Source organism: Syngnathoides biaculeatus, chromosome 13, assembly GCF_019802595.1.
Source record: "Syngnathoides biaculeatus isolate LvHL_M chromosome 13, ASM1980259v1, whole genome shotgun sequence".
Taxonomy (NCBI): Eukaryota; Metazoa; Chordata; class Actinopteri; order Syngnathiformes; family Syngnathidae; genus Syngnathoides; species Syngnathoides biaculeatus.
The window spans coordinates 18,988,837-19,010,499 of NC_084652.1; the positions used below are offsets into that span (position 1 = coordinate 18,988,837).

Sequence of the window (21,663 nt, forward strand, 5' to 3'; positions counted from 1 at the left end):
CATGTTTGGTAACACAAAAAGGCTTGTAATATCTCAATTTTATCAATTATGACACAGTATATGACTATTTTAAATTTCGGTACAGGTTTTCACAAGAATCATTGAAGTTGATTCTCTAAATTTGCCTTCACGGGCCACATAAAATCATGTGGTGGGTTGGATCTGGCCCTCAGGCCTTGAGTTTGATGCCTGTGCTTTAGACTATCGCACGATTCGTCACTTTTAACTGCTTCCTTTGCACAATTGTCATTGCACTGGTCTATAACGGTGAACCGCGAACGGGTAAGAGCACTCTTTACAACTTTAACAAAGTGGGGGTCGACGGACTCTAACTGTTCTAAATGCTAGGAGACTCTGTATCTTTGCACAACTGTGACTCTTATAAGGAATAGTTCCATATTAATTGAATGTCTATTGTTCTTCGTTCTTGGTTCTCCGTACTCAACATGAATGTCGTACCAGGGCAGCACCGACTGCCAGAGACAAATTCCTTGTGCGTTGTTACATACTTGGCCATTAAAGCTGATTCTGATGTATGATTTGCATTAAAAAAAACAGCCTGTGATCAAACATCAGTCATTTCCTGATGAGCTATTATGCTCTATATGACATGCTCTCCCCATTCTTCAGCATTCAGCTGTTTGTGGGGACCCGTGTGGTGAATGGGTGGGTCCACCAGCTTTTCGATCCACCAAAACGGATTCCTCACTTCTGAGAGTGTCTGGCTATAAATACCCTTGATGAGTGACAGTCAATGACAGCTGCAGCCAACCAGTGGAGTCTTAGCAGAATGATCTGGGAGGTGAGCGGTGAGAGTCCTATTCCATTATAGCTCCTGCACACTCTCTCTTCCCCTTCCTGTAAAACCAGGAGAAGGAAGCAGAACTAAAATGGCTGCTCTACCTATAGACCCGATAGCGCAGCCTCGGATGTACCAGCAAACGCTCCTTCAAGATGGATTGTGTGACCTCTTGGAAAATGACAAGTTTGTGGACTGTGTCCTCAAAGTTCAGGACAAAGACTTCCCCTGCCACCGCTTGGTTTTAGCAGCCAGTAGCCCCTTCTTCAAAGCCATGTTCCTGTCTGACCTGGAGGAGAGCAAGGCACGTGACGTGGTCCTCAATGATGTTGAGCCTGGAACAATGGGGATAATCTTGCGCTGCCTCTACACCTCTGACATCAATTTGACGGAACAGAACGTCCAGGACATCTTCATGGTCTCTAACATGTACCAGATTCCATCCATCTTTTCTGTTTGTGTATCCTATCTTCAAGAGAAGCTGGTGCTAGGCAACTGTTTGGCTATCTTCAGGCTGGGGCTGCTCTTGGACTGTCCTAGGCTTGCCTCAACTGCTCAGGAGTTCATCTGTGAACGCTACCAGGTTGTAATCAGAGACCAGGACTTCCTGCAACTCACCGCAACTGAGCTGGCCCTCATCATCAACTCAGATGCACTTAATGTGGAGCGGGAAGAACTGGTCTTTGAATCACTGATGGACTGGGTCGGATACAATGAAAAAGAAAGGGTAAAGGAATTGGCAGATTTGTTGCACTGCATCCGCTTCAGATTAATACCTTTGGAGTACTTTAAAGAAAAAGTGGAACTCCATCAATATATCCAGTTTAACCAAGACATCAAGAAAGAGTTGGATCTGGTTAAGGATGCTTATAAAGGTCGTCTCCCAAAGCCAAAGTCTGAAAGAACAGAGGGAGAAGGAAGTGAGGAGGATGAGGAGGGTTATCAGCCTGGAATACTCAACAACAACCCTCGTTTTGGGATGTTTGAGATGGATTTGCTACTTATGATCAGTGAAACGGGGACCATGGCCTATGAACCAGTGGAAAATGAGTGCTTTGTGGTGTCAGACTCTAGAGAAATTCCAAAGAATCACTGTAGTCTGGTAACTAAAGAGAACCAGGTGTTTGTTGTGGGCGGGCTTTTTTACAATGAGGAGAACCAAGATGAACCCTTCAGCTCTTACTTCTTACAGGTAGTGCTTTAACTGTGAAGTCACTGACATTTCTTAATCACATGAAATCTGAACGATGTCTGCATATTTCCAGAGAATCTAATTTTCCCACTTATGCATCATTAATGTCATTCCCAGTTCGACCCAGTAAGTTCAGAATGGTTAGGAATGCCTTCACAACCCAGCCCTCGGTGCTTGTTTGGAATGACAGAAATAGAGAATTCCATCTATGTTGTTGGCGGCAAGGAATTGAAGGAAGGGGACCACGTTCTGGAATCAGTCATGATCTATGACAGACAGTAAGTGCAGACTGTTGTTAAAAATGCTATTGTGTGTTTCTGTGGAGGTGGTTTTTTTTTTTTTTTTTTTTTTTTTAGATTTTACTTGTTCATGTTCAGCAGCCACTTCATTGTGATGATGACTCACTGCTGTAAAAACCCAAGTATTCCCTTTGTGGGACAAACAAAGGCTTATCTGTTATTCTTTTCATCCATTTTCTCTCCTAATCAGAAGCGCCTCGTGTCCCTGCAACAATGAATAAACAACCATAAATAAAATAGCACACACCATTTGGGTTCCGACTCTAATTTTGTGAAACTCGAATCTAATGGGCCTCAAGTAGTGTTGATGCTGCTTTTTCAGGTCATTCAAATGGGGAGAATCGGACCCTCTTCCTTATGCTGTGTACGGCCATGGAACTGTGTCACACAAAGGGCTTGTCTATGTTATTGGAGGGAAATCGGAAAGCAAGTATGTCATATTCATAATTTTGAATTATAACATGGAATTGTAACATTTCATTTCACACTTGGATTTGTTTGTCTTGTCGGGCCAAAAGTAGAGGAAGACCAGTCATGTCTTTGATGTTTTGATTTAGGAAGTGCCTGAGGAGAGTCTGTGTCTACAACCCCACTAAATTTGAGTGGAAGGACTTGGCCCCCTTAAAGACAGCCCGCTCTCTGTTTGGTGTTGAAGTCCACCAGGACCAGATCTTTGTTGTGACAGGGGTTACAGATACAGGTCTCACCAGTTCTGTGGAGGTCTATGACATAGCCAGGAACATGTAAGACAATTGCTCCACCCCTTCGTAATTTTGAGATCAGTTGTCTGTCCACATATATGTAATGACTCATGAAATACGAGTAGCATGTGATCATGTCATAAAATGGAAGATGAATGCGGTCCGTCATACAGTAATTGTAGCAATAACTCCATTTTGTGTGTGTGTGTGTGTGTGTGTTGTCTAGCTGGTCTGAGTTTACAGAGTTCCCTCAGGAGCGCAGTTCCCTCAGTCTAATGGCCATGGGGGGCTTCCTGTATGCCGTGGGGGGCTTTGCCATGATGCCCAGTGAAACCAGTGAGGAGCCTGTCCCAACAGAAATGACTGACATCTGGAGGTACGAAGGCTTCACTACACAAAGTTACACTTCCTCATGAGTGATGGTAATTTGAGGAAATGTGAGAAAACTAAAGACCCAATGAGTAGACAGTACAGTAGTTCTAAAAACATTCCTAGTTTATCCTTTCTGTTGCAAATAGGTACAACCAAAAATAAGACCTTTTTCTTCCCCAAAATCGTAATTCTTAATATCAAATCATTTTGTACAAATTAAGTGTTTCCACCTTCAACACAAATTGAACACAGCTATTCTCAATGGCGTGTTCAATATAAAATGTGATATGAGACAAAAACAAAACTTTGTAGTAAGGTAAACGGAGGTGAGGAAAGGACAGTTGTGGTTGACTTATCTCTTCCTCACCTGAAAGATTCAAGATGTTCATTGTTATATGCTCAGTAAACACAACGGTAGCACCGAGTAATTGACGTTCTGACTTTGCTGGTCTCCCTTCACTTACACAAACTATACATTATTCTCACAGTGACTATTATTAAAATTAATATTATGGAACACTTGAACCTCTTGTAGTTCTGCTTGTATTTTACATTTTTAATGTAATAATGGATTGCATTGACAAAATAACCTGTAGTATTTGCCGTGCATTGCCTCACGGTGGTTAATTTATGGACTTCTCTCCAGTCTCGCATATAGGACTAAAGGATTGATGATCCACATGGTGAGTGGAGTGAAATCATTAAAATGTGAATCATTCCCACAGATATGATGAGACAGAGAAGTGCTGGAGTGGGATTCTACGAGAGATTATCTATGCAGAGGGAGCCACCATTGTTCCAGTCCGTCTCAACACTCTGCGCTTCAACAAACTATAAAACTCCTGTAACAGTGCATTGTTAATGGAGTCAGAGTACAGATTATGGCAAGGTTATCACTGAGGATGAGCCAGAGAATGGAAATTGATCAGAAAATACCAAATCTATTTTATAAAAGCTTATTTAGATGTCCACCTGTTCTTGTTACACTATGCAGTACCGTATTGGCAAAAGTATAAACTCACTTGCCTTGAACATGAATTTAAGTGACATCCCATTCTTAATCCATACTGTTTTAATCTGAAATCAGTCAACCCTCTGCAATTGTAACATTTTAAACTCTTATGGAAAGGCTTTCCACAAGGTTTATGAGTGTGTTTATGAGAATTTATGACCACTTTTCCATTTGTGAGGTTCCGCAATGACGTTGGACGAGAAGGCCTGGCTGTCAGTCACCACTCTAATTCATGGAGAACTGTTCAGTCAGGTTGAGGTCAGGATTCTGCAGGATAGTCAAGTTCATCCGTTTTAAACTCTAATGTCTTTATAAAACTTAATTCCCACAAACTTAGAAATGTAAAAAACATTTTCCCCTGTGCTCCAGTGAAAGGATCTCTGAAGGCTTCAGCATTTCAAGAGATTTTTGTTTGGGGATTAACCTTTCCTATTCCAACATGTTGGTGCACCAGTGCACAAAGCAAGCTCCATAAAGGTATGGAGGAGAGAATTTGGTATGGATGAACTGCCTTCAACCTGACAACAGAACACCTTTTAGTTGATTTTGAGTAGCCAGTGAGCCAGGGCTTGTTGTCCAACATCAGTGCAAATATATTTCTGGAAGAATGCGCCCAAAAAAAAAAAGAAAATCCTATCATCACTAATAATTCTTGCTAAAGCCTTCCCACAAGAAAATGAAACAGCAGCAGAGGGTAGACCAACATCATATTAAACCATATGGATTTAGAATGGGATATCACTTAAAATAATATGTGAGACAAGGCAGGTGAGCAAATAATTTTGGTGTAAGTAAGTATAGCTTTTACAGTTCTACAAAGTAAATGAATGCTAACATCCAATTCAGTGATGAGTTTGAAACATCAGTCCAAAATGCAAACAATTTTATTCATTTTCCACAGGTATTTTGACTAATAACTCGTCATACCTGAGTCCATAAATTGTACAGTAGACAGTATTTACACAATATTTACAGGGTACCACATTGGAGACATACTCATTATTGACATAATGGAAACGCCATGAGTGAACATTATGTAGTCTTGAATGTAAACATCGATTTTGAGTTGACACCTGAGTACTAGAAGTCATCATCATAAAACATGCCATAAACGGACGCTTTTCCCGTATTTACAAGTATACTTTGTGGACAATACGTGTGTGTGTGTGTGTGTGTATGTCTCTCTGTGTGATTTCGTTTGAGACACTCTGCGTGAGTTTATGTAAACTGAGGAGGATGTGTCATCAAATATGCTCATGGGAGGAATCAAATAATGTTGGACCTTATCAGACAATCTAAGAGAGCAGTAGCAGCTGCAGAGACGTCCTCTTAATGCTTAACTCAGTTAACGATAACCTCAAGGGCCACAACGAAACTGCAAATATGCTGAAGTTTTACTGATAAAATCTGAACCATGCCTCGCAAGCGGTTGATCTGTTACCACATCAGGGGAAACAGTGAGCTTGGGTTGTTCCCAGATAAGAATGTGGTTCAGATCCTGTTTATTCCCCCTTAAAACACTTCACAACATCAGTCCAATTGTAAAAACATTTTACTCAGACTAACAACTTCTCATAATGGCAGCACAAAAGAACTGATCCCCCGTAAACAGTACTAAAGTATTTGGACAGTGACTAATGTTTCAGGAATTTTGCCTTCAAACTCCACCACGAGGGTTTGCAATAAAAACAATCAACATGTGATTCCCGGTAATCGTTGTTATTTCATAAAAAGGTACAAAAAAAGGTCATCACAGCCATTTCATATAGATGAAGTCTATTTTTAAGGGGTGAACATCAGTTTCAACATTAAACATTAATGTATTTTATAAATAAAACTACATACATTTTTTTGTACCTGAGTGGAAATCCTTTGCAGTCAGTGAGTGTGTGGACATGACCAAATTCTGAATTTGATCGCTGGAGATGCTTGTCATGCCTGAACGTGTCTACCACTTTTGTGTTTAGCAAGTGCAAAAGATGTTCAATTGGGCTGAGATCAAGGACTTCCTCCAAAACTTTGCTTCTTTTGCTATTCTTTTTTCTTCCCACAATTCTGACAAGTTTAGATTTGCTTCCGATGTCCATTGACACATTGGAGGCTTTTTAGTGGATATATGACTAACCCCAACCTCTTTACATTCATAAAGAGGTTCTTGATTGTAGATTTGGACAAATCACACAAAACTATTCTTGACTTTCCTGATGTTTTCAATCTGCGTTTTCTTCCAATCAGGAACTGATTCTATTATCATTCAGTGTTGTTGTCATCTGTGAAAGCAACTCAAGACTTTCCACAGGCAATGGAATATTCTTCTGTGGCTGTGACCTGCTCTCCAACTAACACAGCATTTGTTACTCCATGCTTACAAAATACTTTTTACTGAACAGAAAATTAAGGCAGCAAGACCCACAAACAAGCAAGAAGTAAAAGTAACAGCAAAAGTGTGGCAAACGTATCTGCAGGGAGCAAAAGTCCAGCATTTTGCAATGTCCATGGGCTCCACACTTCAGGTAGCTATTGACTGCAATTTTTTCAAGTTTAAAGAAATGAAGGTTTGGATCAATTATATATTTACCAAACCACTAAAAATGGGCCTTCACTGCAAAAAAATGCAGTAACTCAATCTATCCATCTGTCCATTTTCTATCCAGCTGTTTAAAATCGCGGGGAGCTGGAGCTGATCACGGCTAACTTTGGGCGACTGGAAGATGACACCCTGGACTGACTGGACGGCCATCAAGTCATATAGAGACACACTAACAGTGAATAGTTTTTGATACCATAAATGATTGATAGTAATGGGATATTTTTGTAAAACCTCAGTGTGTAAAGTTGATACTTTTTTATAAACTGTATTTAGGGTTGGGGGCGAGTTTCATCCTATCCTAGCTGACTGGGCAAGAGCCAGGGAACAACCCAGATGGGTCACCAGCAAATCGTAGGGCGCAGAGGGACAACAACAATTCACATCCACACCTAAGCACATTTAAGACTCTTTAATGAACCTAACATCCCTATTTTTGGAATGTGGGAGGATGCCAGAGTACCTGCAGTGAAACATCAACGTCAGAACTATGAGGCGGTTGAGCAAACCACTCATCCAGCGTGCTGCCTGGAGATATATAAGGCCTGACCAAATACTTCTGAACTCAAACCTATGGTGGAAATAACAAACATTAATAACTGTTACCACTTAAGACCGTACGCTATGTTGTGGACCAATAATGGAAGTCTTTCATACCACTTAGAACGGCGCAGTGTCGAAGAGGCTATACAGGAAAATAAAAGTCTCAGTAATCTGAGAAGAATAGGCTTCATCAGTCTCTGCTGTGGAATGTCAAACAGCTATAAGGTCTCCTATAAATAATGCCTTGGGGTGGCTAAGAAGGTCCAGTACGTTGGAAACACTGTAGGTTTTTTAATAAGCAAAACAACATGTGCTAATAGGTTATGTCCATGCGCCACATAGCCCAGGTGGTCTATATGTAAACATCCTCCTTTTTATAGGACGCTACGTATCTCGCTTTCCATCCAACCACAATTGTATGTCACTTGAAATATCCTTGTACTGTACTATCTCTTGGGTTGTATTTCAGAAGGTTTCTCCTGACTTCCATTGTGGGTGCACATCACTTGGAAAGAAAAAAAAGTTCAGCCTTTTCACAGTTGAAGGAAATATGTCAAACTAAAAGGTCACAGTGACCTTCAGGGACACCCGCATCTAACTGCATCGCTTAAATATGACACCCGCTCAGTCTGTGCAGAGCTGAGTTGTCAGATGGCTGAGAAGTGCTCCTGACAAGCAGATGCTCGCCGGGCCGTGGGGCTGCATTTGGTTAACATGGTGATCTGGGTGCTAAAGTTGTTCCCATTACTGCCTATGGAGGGCTGCTGGTACTTTGTGTCTGTACCCAGGAAGCGCTGTAACATCCATCTGCGCCACTTACGCTTAATCTCCGCCTGTACCTGCAGGGGAGGCGAGGAGGTAGAGAAAACAATGGTGGAGAGGCGGTTAGTGATATAATAGGCCGGCAAACATTTGAACCAGCTATTTCTGTCTTTGCTTACCTCTCCATTAAGGAAACAGTACAAGACAGCAACTACAAAACCCTGCAGAAGAGAGAATATGTTGCCAATATTCCAACTGGAGAGACCTTTTTTTTTTGTATGAATAATGTCTTTAGGACCAAGACCAATTTGAGACTCACATAACCAAAACTTGGATCTCAGGGAAAATTTCCCAGGAGATAACATTCCTTACTAAAGGAACTATTAATCAGTGATGGTTTCCATCTTTAGCGCTACATCATGTCCCATGCTCTTACCATCAATTTACTGGTGCATAAATCAATATATATATTTTTTAGTTCTTACAAAATAAACAAATTAGACCATTTTCTGTAGCCTCCTGCATGCTGAAGTAATTAAGCTGATTTATTGGTTTTCAATTTCTCTTATGAGTTGTTCTGTAAACATGAAATTTCCTCAGCACGGAACGCTGCCAACTCTCGGCGCTCGCCTTGCAGGTTTTACATCGTGTGAAGCTTCACCTGAAATGACCCGAGGATAAGATCAAAAACCATCCTCAGCTGTCGGTGGATGTGGTCGGGGATGAAGGCAAAGATGATGTAGTTTATGCCGAAGAGAGGTATCAAGAGCAGCGTGGATTTAGCCAATCTCCTGTAGGGGGTGGGGGTGGGTTGGGGGTTCATTCAGATGAGGAGATGCTTTGTCTTCATTGAATTCGTGAAAACGGGTCATTATGCATTATCAGTGTAAACCAGCATACTACAGTACATAAAATCAATATACTCTTGTTGTAAAAATCTGACGGGAATTTTTTTCACAAACATTTAGTAGGATTTCACTCAATGAGTAATATACTGTTAATAGTGGAAAACATATTTTGTATTTTTCCACTGTGTTTCCATTAGAGTGTAATCGCTGAGTTACAGGAATTTGAATGTTTCTCTTTGTTTGTTCGTTTGTTGTTGTTGGAAAAATATGGTTATAATCTTAAGTAAACTTAGAACGGAGGGGAATTTCGCTTTAGAAACATTCCAGAAAGTTTCCGTTTAAGGTTGTTTTGAGGAATTTCCACAACATTAACATGATCCAGTTGGACACGTGGTGATGATAGGGGTGTTTTAGAGGTACAGCTTTTTTTTTTCCTAAAAAGTAGCTAGGACATGCTCCAGCACTCCGGCAACCCTTGTGAGTATAAGCGGCTCAGAAAATGGATGGATGCATAATGTATCCAGTACTGTAGCTGCTGGAAATACAGTAGGAAATAAAAGTTTGACTTAATATTGTCTTTTCATTTTTGCCAAAGGTTTTAACTAAATTCGAATGCAAACAATGCCACTGTGCTTCAAGATTAAAACCTACGAGTATTGATTTGATTCCTTTCTTCCAATGTCGGGACAATTCATCTTCTGGCGTAAAATCCGGATTATACAGATGAAGAGGAAAAAATTGACCTGCAGAAAAAGCAGTAGACAGCTAAAATGGAAATGCATTTTTTTTAGCTGTGTCGTCAATATCACTCACAAAAAAGCAATGTCACTCACAAGAATGGTAACTAGAATGGGCGTTTTGATAATCCACCAGGGTTTGTCATTTATCATCTCCCAGCATCTGGCAGAAAAGACAGCAGAGTCGAGAACTGAATGGAGTGTAAATGTGTTTCTATGCATGCACATTATTATAATATACAAAATATAGCTCATAGTTTGGCAGGAAGATACAAGTCCACAAGTACTAAAGGCAATCACGTAAAAGGCAGAAAATCATTACAGCAATAAGAATTGTAATAAATGTTAATGGCTAGGAGAGTAAGGAACACTATGTGATACTTTATCATGGCCAAAAGAGCAAAAAAAAAAAAAAAAAAAAACAAGGAATAAATTTTTCTATAGACACGAGATTTACTTTGATGGTGACAATAAATTCCCAACAAATAGTGAAAGCAAAGAAAGCAAACACTCACCCAAGATCATTTAAATAAGCCTTTGTAATCACCCATGTTGAGATAAAGATGGTCGGAACCCCTGCAGATGACAAATATGAATATAATCATTACATTTGTCCAATGGAGGAATATCTCAAAAGGACCAAATATGGTAAAGCTCTTTTGGATGATTTTATAGCTTGCGGAAGAGTCTGAATCTGTTTTCTGGTTTGCTTAGCACAATTTCTTCTCACGGACCACTGCAAGTCTGGCATATTTATGAGTATATTTATGATTTATTTTTCGACGGAGAAGTGAAAATGGCCAGCAAAGAAAACTTCCGACCTTCCATTTTCTGTACTGCTCATCCTCACCAGGAGCGTGGCCATGCTGGCACCTATCCCAGCTGATTCTGGGCAAGAGGCGGGGTACAACCTGAATTGGTCTTCGGCCAATCACAAGCACACAGAAACAAACAACGTTTCGCACTCACATTTGCACCTAAGCGCAATTTAAAGTCTTCAACCTACCATGCATGTTTAGGAAATGCGGAAGGAAACCACAGTACCAGGAGAATACCTACAGAAGCACAAAGAGAATGTGCAACTCCACAAGGGTGAGGTCAGATTTGAACCCGTGTCGTCAGGACTGTGAGGCTGACGTGCTAACCAGTCACCCATCGTGCTGACCAGTAAACAAAATATTGAAATAGAAATGGAAACGCATCACTCCATTTGCTGGGGCTTATTCTGTTCAGGGCCACATGTGAGTGGAATCGAAGTGAGCTGATTTTGGAACAATGGAGTGCTTGCCAGCCAAGCACAGGCCGCAAATAAACAACCATTCACACTGATTAACAATTTAGATTCTCCAATTAGCCTAGCACACAAGCACACGCACAAACCCTCACTGAGAAAGTCCGTATTGAAGTCCATATTCAAGATCAAAACCTTTCGTCCTTTTGCTGTTCAGGATTTGTCTTCCAGACAATCAAAATGCACGTAGAGTGCCTCATCTCTTTGATGGATAGTCAGGTTTGTTATGTCTGCTGCGGTTCAATCAATTGTTTAAATGGGCTGTTTTCAACGACGAGGCAGCTGTCTGATGCAGATCCAACTAAAGCAATACTGCTCCATATGCAAATGGAGCCTAGCATTATCCTTTAGCATCAACACCAAAGAATTCAATGACACGTGATGATAGCTGTTTTACCAAAATGAGCGTTCAATGTGGACATCCTGAAAGCATCTGATGTCGTTGATAAAAACTGTGTTCACATACCCCAGCCAATCAGGATGTACCACCAGAAGTACTTTCTCTCTGAGAAGAAGGAGACAGCAAGGAGTGCGTGGAGATAGAGGCCTTCTACCAGCAGCCAGAAGTAACTGGCCATGATCCCATATTGGAAGAACACCACCACTGCTTTGCAACCCACCTGAAAATCACCCGGAGTGCAGTCAGTGAACGGGAACTTACGCTGAAGTAATTTTGGTGGCAGCTGCTCTTTATTTTTGGAAATGACTACGACGCAAGATTGATCAGCAAACACCGTTGTGAAAAGCAAAATTCAGTTTTGAATGGTTACATGCATTCAACGGCCCGACCTACAATGTATACATACAATTTCAAAGCTTTCCAATGATATACTAGTATTTTGTTGCGGTGCTCAGACGTTTATATTTGACATGCTGGCATGATTTATATTATTTTTAGTTGGTAAAACAATTGTTTTCCCACTTGGACATCTTTAGGAGAAATATTTTTTTGTTTAGTTATCTGATTCAACTCAACCGTTCTTTAGACGGCAAACGAGCTGAGACGGAATCAACAGCATCTCTGCCATTGTGCGCACCATTTTGCTTTAATTTCAATTCATCAACAATCAATTTCACATCATTTCCACAATCCCTAATGATCAATTATTCCACCTAACCTCCTTCTAATATTTTGACTCCCTCGTGAAGGTGAATACAATAACTTACATTAAAAGCCTCTGAATAAGTTACAGAGCACAATTATGAAGTCCTCAACAGTGTCAATTAAAAATGATAATTATTATTTGATCATTTTTGGGTGAAGATCATTTGAGTGTGCAAATGTACTTATATTCTGGCCCAATAAGTGTAGACATTGGTACATTGTTCTAATTACTATTTTGGGCCTGTATTAAGTTGACTATTGAAATTTAAAAAAAAAACTTATTTCTAGCCGAAGGAACTTCTTGCTTTGAACTCAGACTTTGTTTGCTGTCATAACATTTATTTTGTGGTATCCACAGGCTGAATTGTAAACTATAAATTGATCTCTTTAAAAATGTTGTTCACTAGTTGTTGTTTTTTCCCTACTCGGAATGTTAACAAATGGTCGAGACAGGGAGCAGCTGTGTTTGAAGTGGGAAAATCTGTGGACCCGGAGGAGGAAGTAGCCAAGCTCTGACATTACGGCTAGCAAAGGTGATTTATATCTCGCAAATCTAATCAACCCGGGTAATAAAGCAACAGATTCTACTGGAGTAAGATGTGAGAAGCACACTTCTGACTTTGGTAACTTGATCCATCGCTCAAAGATAAAAATATTCAGCTTCCTACATTTAACAAAACCAGTAGCCAGATTGTGCACTGGCAAAAGTTTGCGTTGAAATGAAGTTTTCAAAAAGTCCAGAACACAACGGAATGTGATTGATTGACAGAGGTTTTGGCTTATTGCTCAGCAAAGAGGAACTCTCACAACATCCTGCTCAACAAATGATTGGGGAACACTTGGGAGGGGAAAGGACTTGGCAAACATTGTTACGCCCAGTGTCAGGTTAAATAAACTTCAACACGACGCTTGAATGTCGGCCGGTAATCGATTCAAAGAAATGCAGTCAAGGATGGGTTTGACTTGCAAACTAAAGGAATTGAATGTGTTTGTGAGAAAGACTATATAGTGTACTCACAGATGAATGGCAACTGTCCGTCTCACCGACGTCATATAGAACAACGTCCTTAATAAACACTGCGATGGCTTTGAGGATGAACGACACAAACAGATGCATGTGGATGTAGTTTCTTGTACAGTGCAGTTTCCTGTAACACAAGACAACTATAATGCGATTGCAACTATAAATATCTAGCTAAGAAACATATTGCATCAAAAAAAAATAAATGCCATAAAAGTGTATAGCTAGTGTATACTGAAACGGTGATGATGTGTTGTGGTCGCGGAAGAGCATTTAATCGTCCTATTGCTGCATGTCAAGGTACAGTATGTCACCGACAAAAATTGATTATTCTTGGGAGTTCAAAGTGATAGCGATGCTGGTGCAAAGTGTGTAAACCATTGAGTGGGCAAGTTCTCCCAGTGGGATGGGGGGGGCAAACCCGCACAACATTATCCACCTGCCTAATATTAACAGAAAACACCGTTCACATCCTGTGTGTGTGTCTGCCAAAGCAAAAACCATTGGCATTTTAGAACAGAGAGATGTAAACATAACCCTTGTTGTTTAACACTACGCACACACACACACGGCTGAGAACAGAGACGTGTTTATCAGTGGCCGCACCCCACCCCCCGGCCACTTACGCTAATGATTTGTGCTCGTGTCATTTATCCATGCATACACATGCTCTCTGTGTGCAAACAAAAGGTCAAGAGGAAACGCGTTGTGAACACCGCCAGCACCCTGTCTAAGTGGTCGGACTTTATAGTTACTTTCAGCTTTCGTATGTCTTTGTTTGACCAGTCCTGCAACAACACCGCAATGTACTTTGGGTGCACAATATAAAAAACACTAAAACCTCGGGACGTTAGATGTGAAATGAGCTAGGTTATATTGCTTTCAGTGGCGGGAAGTGAAAAAAAGGTGTTTGATTGACATTAAGAAGCATCTCCTTACGGGAAGAGGCACAGTATGACGATGGCGACGGTGAGAGAAATAAGCGACACGCTGTGACCGATGGTGTAACCCACTTTGACAGCACCTAAGAAATCTCCCTGCGAGAAGACACATTTAGTTAGTCGCTGAAAACGTGGAGTGAAACCAACTCGGGTTGCCATACCAACCGTATCATCATCATCCACGGTGCTATTGGGATTATAGCCGCAGTCTATTATGTAGGAGTCAATGCTAATCGGAGTCCAGCCATCTTCAGTGCAGGTCTTGGACAGGTTACCTAAGTGAGCAGAATGACAGAGAGGAGTGCAGCTCAGTATTGTGGGTTGACTTCAGCTTTGTGAGTCGCAAGGCAAAGCTGCCATTGCATTTATGTTGCACAGAGATGAATTCTCACTGGAGAGCTTCCAAATACTAAAAGGAAATGTGAAGCATGACTGAATAAGGATCAAAGGTCTCACCAGCTCAAAGATATCAGGACAATTCCCACATGCATTTGCCCCCATTTAGCTCTTAATTACACACAACTTGAAAAACATCCCAGGAAGTTCGATGGGCACGGAGGACTTTTTAATCTGCCCTGCCCGCTGGGGCACAAGTCAAAGGAATGGTTGACCAGACATCCATCCATCCATTATCTGAGCTGCTTATCCTCACAACGATCGCGGGAATGCTGTAGCCTATCCCAGCTATCTTTGTGCAGGAGGCAGGGCACACTCTGAACTAGTTGCCAGGCAACCGCGGGGCACATGGAAACAATCATTTGCGCACACATTCACACCTAAGGGCAATTTTGAATCTCCAATTAGTGCATGTTTTTGAGATGTGGGAGGAAACCGGAGCACCCGGAGAAAACCCACGCAGGCACGGGGAGAACATGCAAATTCCGAGCTGACCCGACGTTATAAGGAAAAGCTTCATGAGGTACAACACAGAAGATTGCAGCGCTCAGAATACGTACACCGACCGGGGCTCTTGAGATAGGAAACCAAAGATCAGAAAATACAGTAACCAAGAGTTGAGAATAGCAGAATAAATACTTTATTAGTCCCACGAGGAGTTGTTGGACAAGGACTTGGAAATGAATCAATGGTGGGAGATCGATGAACACAAACAAGAACTGTGAATATTTTGGGGCCACTTTGAGCTCGCTCAAGGACAAACTGGCATTTCTTGTCATAATCTCCATTATGCAGGTCAAAATACTGACACACCAGTTGTATATCTGTCATGTACAAAATATATGGGGATATATTAATTTCTTCCGAGCATCGCACACATACACTATTTGTCTGGGGAAAAAATACGTTATGGGGCAACACCCAAACTTCATTCAGAATAGTTCCTACATGACTTATAGTAGTTTGCAATTTTTAATTTGTTGTTTGATTATTTTATATTTTTGATTACGTCCATCTATCATGTAAGTAGAGGGCTGCAGGTAGGGTATTTTTCTGCTCTCAACTGAGTTGTCAATTACTTCATCGCTTTCATGATTATGCCAAAAACACAACTAAGCTTCTTTAAACTTGGTGAAATGGTGTTGCAAATGCTGAACAAGATCATCATCATATTTTGCTGCCTGTAGAGTTAATTAAAACGGAACCACTCCCTACCTCAAAATACAAACAGTAGTCTCACCCGTCCTTTCTCAAAGAACCAGAAAGTTGTCTACTACAGTAACTAACATACAGACACAAAAAGAAACTGAAACTTTGGTCACTTTTTTGTTAGAGTTTCTCTAAGATTATTCATTTGAATTGTTATGTTGACTTATGTCGGGATTTTAATGACAATATTTAACTGGCTGTGAGCAGAATAAAACATTTTTGTTTGCTTAGTTCTTTTTTTTTTCATTTCTTAATGGGTTTGCAATTCGAAAAATTAATTTTAATTACCACCACTGTTTGTTAAATGTATCAGAAATAGACAATGAAAGATTTACTTGATCGTTTGAATTCACACTTCATGGGTGGGCAGGCACTCCAGACATTTGTATGCAAGACCTTTAAAAGACCATTTTCTATAATATGTCCCTATTAAGAGTGTAATCTTCTCCGAGCTCTGCACTCTACTGAGTGTTATTCTAGTTATGTAATGCTAATGGAATATAAACCCACCAGGGCTCTGAGATCTGCAGACCAAAGGTGGTGAAGCAGAATAAGCTGCCAACAGAAGCCAGGTCAGCCCCAAGTGTGGATGTTTGGAATCTAAGTTTTTAAAAACTATTCTTTCTTTGTCACACTTGTGGTTGTGCATCTTTTTTTATGAGCGTCTATTTGTAATGTAGAAACAGTACTGTATGTTCTCTTTGTCATTTTAGTAAACTCTGTTTTATTTTTGTACTTTGAGTTTTAAATGTTTGTTTTGTCTTTTTAATGACGTAAAGCAAATTGTGTTTCCTTGTGTATGAAATGAACAATAAAAATAAATCTCCCTTGCCTTGGCTATCTTTTTAAAGGCAACATTTTTAATTTGACTTGACGTGTGAGTCAAGAGAGTGAAGTGAAGCTGTACCTGATGATTTTTTTTTTTTTTAAGACACGTTGTACAGTATGACTTTTACATTTAAATTAAAGATCTTTTCCAGATGACCTATATTTTATTTATTAATTTTTCATCAAAAAAAATTAAATTCTCAACCCAACAGATCAGAAATAAATTAGTGTCGAAGTGCACTTTTTTTTGTAATCCGAATGCCTCCGATGTCTGTTTCAAACCGAGGCTCTGTTGAAGCTGCTGCCGTGTGATCTCACGTCCAGAAAATGGCTTCCTATACATGCAATCATACACACTGCGAGTGGGATCTAGAGGAGATAGACAGCAGTGATGAAGAAGTTTTTATGGAATGCACTGTGGAAGAGATAGGAATTGAAGAGGACGAATTTTCTTATTCTTCCCGTGTTCGAAAAACAACCCATGCAGATTTAATTTAACCATATTTGTTTGAACCTGAGTTGACGAATGTAACACAAGGACAGGATTGGGCGAGACCTGACGAAGCTGACGTGGAACTTCGTACCCAAAACACAGACTGATTGATTTCTAAGTCCAATGCGCCCGCTTGTCTAAACCTGGTCAATAACCTGCCTATCTGTTCATCTTTGGGCCATTCATGTAAACTGACTCCATCAGCATTTGATGCAGAACAACTGCATACAACACACTTGCTCACCATCTTTGCTAGCTTTTTCACTCTCTGGCTAAATGTTATTGTGACGTGACGTCATATTCCGGGGAGTTACGGAACTTGCCGAATCTGCGTGACATTTTTATTTATTTTTAAATTAAAATTTATTTAATTTCTGTTGTGGTGAGAATTTTAAAAATATTTTTTAATGAACTTCTAGCTACATTTGTATGATAGACCAATAAAATACAGGTCCTCTAGATTAGATCTTTAATACTGGTTCGGAATATCTGAACTTCAAAATGCATCACTGTTCATATGAGTCACCAATCATTAATTAGACATCCACAACTAATGACCAATATCTTCTAACCTGGAACCAGAATAGAAGCAAAGGCTGGCATTGGTGTTGTAATAAATTTATGTCGCACGTCAACAAAGATGTTTTTCCCTGTCAGCAAAGAAAAAATAATCCACGTACTGAATAGAGCTTCATAAATCTAGATGTACGCCATTCCAGTTATTTCCAAACCATAACACTCCACAGACATTATCAATGAAGCCCAAGATGGGGTAATGGCCAACAATCCAGTTCTTAGAAAACTGATGGTATTAAAATATGTCGGACTCACAAATACCCGAGAAGAGGGAGGTTTAACTCGCTCAAACAACATGACAAGACACAAAAGAGATGATAAGCCCCTGCTGTTGTAGCCCGTGCACCCGCTGGATTTGGCATGTTTGAGGGGCTGCCAGAAGAATGCTTTCATCATCCCCCAAGTCAGTGCCTTGTACGACAACGAGGCGAGCTCAAACCAGTTAATCACCCAGTATCGTTTGGATTTTATCAGGCTTTTTATAAACTCACCTCTCATGTAGGAAGACTATAAGCATCCGAATGATTAGCTCCAGCTCATTCATGACAGAACACAAAACAATCTTGGGTTGGCGACAGGGTGAGGTGCCATGTTTAAAAAAAAAAAAAAAGAGGAAATACTGGAAATACTTGTGTTGGACCAACTAGGTAAAAAGTTCATGAGAATGGCAACCTCTCTATCACAGCAAAATTTATGACTGTGGCGCCATGTTTCACAATGCTTGCTCTCGAGAGAGGCTTTTAAAATGAATGAGTCGCAGAATGTGTCGACAACAGCAAGCTCTCCAAGACTGCAACTGACAAAGTGTGTTTGAGAAACTCAACTAGATGCAGAAATGTTTTGTTCAATAAAATGCGCAACGTTGCCATGCATTTTCCACAGAATGGATTGAATCAAAGTCCCAGAAATATCCTGAGCACAGTAAGATCCTCGAGCAGAGACCTGCAATGATTTGTTGATTTACAGCATAATTGAGTTGCCCTCCCTTCCACCCCCTACTCGCTTTAAAAGCTCCCTTTGCTTAATCCTGGTCACTGCTCTTTTAGCATTTGTGTTCAATATTCCCCTCCATTCCAATCTGGGTATTCTTCTTCTTCTCCTACTTTTCCTGCCGCTCTCTGCATTCTCAGGTCCCACTATCTCCCATCTGGGTCACATCAACGCTTGCCGGAAAACTCATCTTTGCAGCGATGAACCTTTCACTTGCTGGTGATTAATCCTCAGTTGGCGTGGCTTTCCTGTGTGTCCCCCATCAGAAGCAGAATGTGATCCGCTGTGAGGCCAAGGGACCCTTAACATGACCATCTCAGCTGGGGGCATCACTTACAGATGAAACCTTCAAATTGATGTGCCTGGAGTTCAAACTCTTGTTTTTCTGAAAGTGCTGTGGCTTATCATCTCTAAATTGTCATGTCATTGGCAGACAATTTAAATGCAGTGTAGCAAAAATACGACCCTTTTCCACAACCCCGATATGAGTAGTTACCAATACTAACACACACAATTTGATCCAAATGAAATGACACAACTTGTTTTCTTCTCCAAAACATGTTTTTTCTATATTAATCTTATTTTTATCCGGCGGCACGGTGGAGCAGCTGGAAGGTGTTGGCCTCACAGTTCTGAGGACCGGGGTTCGATCCCGGCCCCGCCTGTGTGGAGTTTGCATGTTCAACACGTGCTTGCGTGGGATTTCTCTGGGTACTCCGGTTTCTTCCCACATCCCAAACACATGCAACAATAATTGGACACTCTAAATTGCCACTAGGTGTGATTGTGAGTGCGACTGTTCTCTGTTTCTATGTGCCTGTGATTGGCTGGCAACCAGTTTAGGGTGTAGCCCGCCTCCTGCCCATAGATAGCTGTGATAGACTCCAGCACCCTTGTGAGGGTAAGCAGCTAAGAAAATGGATAGATGGATGGATTGAAATTTTTGTCTTTAGAGGGATGGACAAATGGATGAATATTTTTATCCATCCATCTGTCCATTCATTGTCTTAGCCGCTTATCCTCACAAGGGTTGCAGAAGTGCTGGCGCCTATCCCAGCTATCATTCTGCAGGAGGCAGAACAGGTTCCCAGCTAATCACAGGGCGCATGGAGACAGACAGTCGCATTCACAATCACACCTAGGGACAATTTAGAGTCTCCAATTAACGCATGTTTTTGGGATGTGGGAGGAAACCAGATTGCCTGGAGAAAACTCACACAGGCAAGGGAGAACATGCAAACTCCAAACAGGTGGGGCCGGGATTTGAACCTCAGTCCTCAGTACAATGAGGCCAACGCTTTACACGCCACCCTGCCGCCATATATTTTTATGTTATTTAATATGCCCCCTCCTCGAGCAGTCACCTTAACGTGGTGGACGGGTTTGTGTGTTCCGATGATCCAAGGCACTAAGTTGTCTGGGGGTTCATGCCCCTGGTAGGGTCACCCATGGCAAAAAGGTCCTAGGTGAGGGACCAGACAAAGTACGACTCCAAAACCCCTATGATGAGTACAAAAATTGGATCTTGATTTCCCTTGCCCAGACGCGGGTCACCGGGGCCCCCCCTCTGGAGCCAGGCATGGAGGCGGGGCTGGAAGGCGAGCGCCTGGTGGCCGGGCCTGCACCCGTGGGGCTCAGCCGGGCACAGACTGAAAGGGTACCATGGGTCCCACTTCCCAAGAGAAGGGTCATAGGGGTCGGGTGCAATGCGAGCTGGGCGGTGGCCAAAGGTGGGGACCTTGATGATCCGATCCCGGGCTACAGAAAGCAGCTCTAGGGACATGGAATGTCAGCTCTTTGCCAGGGAAGGAGCCCCAGTTGGTGAGTAAGGTAAAGAAGTTCCGACTAGATATAGTCGGACTCGCCTCTACACACCACTTGGGCTCTGGCACCACTCCTCTTGAGAGGGGTTGAAGTCTGTTCCACTCTGGAGTTGTCCACGGGGGAGAGATGCCAAGCAGGTGTGGGTATACTTATTGCCCCCAGGCTCGGGGCCTGTATGTTGGGGTTTACCCTGGTGGATGAGAGGGTAGCCTCCCTCCGCCTTCAGGTAGGGGGAGGGATCCTGACTGTTGTTTGTGCTTATGCACCAAAGAGCAGTTCAGAATACCCACCCATTTTGGAGTCCTTAGAGGGAGTGCTGGAGAGTGCCCCCTCTGGGAACTCCCTCATTCTGCTGGGGGACTTCAATGCCCACGTTGCCAATGACAGTGAGACCTGGAAGGGCGTGATTGGGAAGAACAGCTCCCCCGATGAGAACCCGAGTTGTGTTCTGTTACTGGACTTCTGTGTTCATCACGGATTGTCCATAACGAACACTATGTTCAGGCATAAGGGTGTCCACATGTTCACCTGGGACCAGAACACCCTGGGGCACAGTTCGATGAGCGACTTTGTGGTCATGTCATCGGACTTGCGACCACATGTCTTGGACACTTGGGTGAAGACAGGGGCGGAGCTGTCAACTGATCACTACCTGGTGGTGTGTTGGCTCCGATGGTGGGGGAAGATGCCGGTCCCCGACATGGTAGTCCCAAACGTATTGTGCGGGTCTGCTGAGAACAGCTGGCAGATTCCCCTGTCAGAAAGAATTTCATCTCCCACCTCCAAAAAAAACTTTGCTCACATCCCGGAGGAGGCGGGGGACATTGAGTCCGAGTGGACGATGTTCCACTCTTCTATTGCTGAGGCGGCCGACCGGAGCTGTGACCATAAAATGGTTGTGCCTGTCGTGGCAGCAACCCACGAACATGTTGGTGGACACCAACAGTGAGGAATTTTGTCAAGCTGAAAAAGGAGTCCTATCAGGCATTTTTGGCATGTGGGACTCCCGAGGCAGCTGATAGGTACCGGGTGCCCAAGCGGAATGCAGCCTTGGTGGTCACAGAGGCAAAAACCCGGGTGTGGGAGGAGTTCGGTGAGGCCATGGAGAACGACTTCAGAACGGGTTTGAGGAAATTC

At 41.9% G+C, this 21,663-nt stretch overlaps 2 protein-coding genes across 4 annotated transcripts in view; one reads left to right on the top strand and one right to left on the bottom strand.

Annotated features, from left to right (window-relative positions):
• Positions 1-890: 890 nt before the first annotated feature.
• On the top strand, positions 891-4,200 carry LOC133510933 (kelch-like protein 40a). Of its 2 annotated transcripts, none has more exons than XM_061839442.1 (6): positions 891-1,991; positions 2,109-2,269; positions 2,613-2,720; positions 2,848-3,033; positions 3,218-3,375; positions 4,103-4,200. In XM_061839442.1, the coding sequence occupies exons 1-6, from the start codon at positions 891-893 to the stop codon at positions 4,198-4,200; spliced, it is 1,812 nt and encodes a 603-aa protein (XP_061695426.1). The 2 variants fall into 2 exon arrangements, with proteins under 2 accessions (XP_061695426.1, XP_061695425.1); XM_061839441.1 differs by having other exon boundaries at positions 3,218-3,367; positions 4,089-4,200.
• Positions 4,201-5,157: 957 nt separating this feature from the next.
• The window catches only part of LOC133511339 (vasoactive intestinal polypeptide receptor-like), a 33,153-nt gene continuing 16,647 nt past the window's right edge, over positions 5,158-21,663 (bottom strand). The window contains exons 4-13 of one of the 2 annotated variants that reach the window (XM_061840151.1): positions 14,376-14,485; positions 14,209-14,306; positions 13,267-13,396; positions 11,610-11,763; positions 10,368-10,428; positions 9,949-10,015; positions 9,767-9,858; positions 8,929-9,058; positions 8,447-8,488; positions 5,158-8,344 (exon numbers count right to left, since the gene is read on the bottom strand). In XM_061840151.1, the coding sequence (XP_061696135.1) occupies positions 8,153-8,344; positions 8,447-8,488; positions 8,929-9,058; positions 9,767-9,858; positions 9,949-10,015; positions 10,368-10,428; positions 11,610-11,763; positions 13,267-13,396; positions 14,209-14,306; positions 14,376-14,485 (1,076 nt within the window). In that variant the 3' untranslated portion in view covers positions 5,158-8,152. Of the gene's footprint in view, positions 8,489-8,928; positions 9,059-9,766; positions 9,859-9,948; positions 10,016-10,367; positions 10,429-11,609; positions 11,764-13,266; positions 13,397-14,208; positions 14,307-14,375; positions 14,486-21,663 lie in introns of both variants that reach the window. The other variant, XM_061840150.1, reaches the window with a different exon arrangement.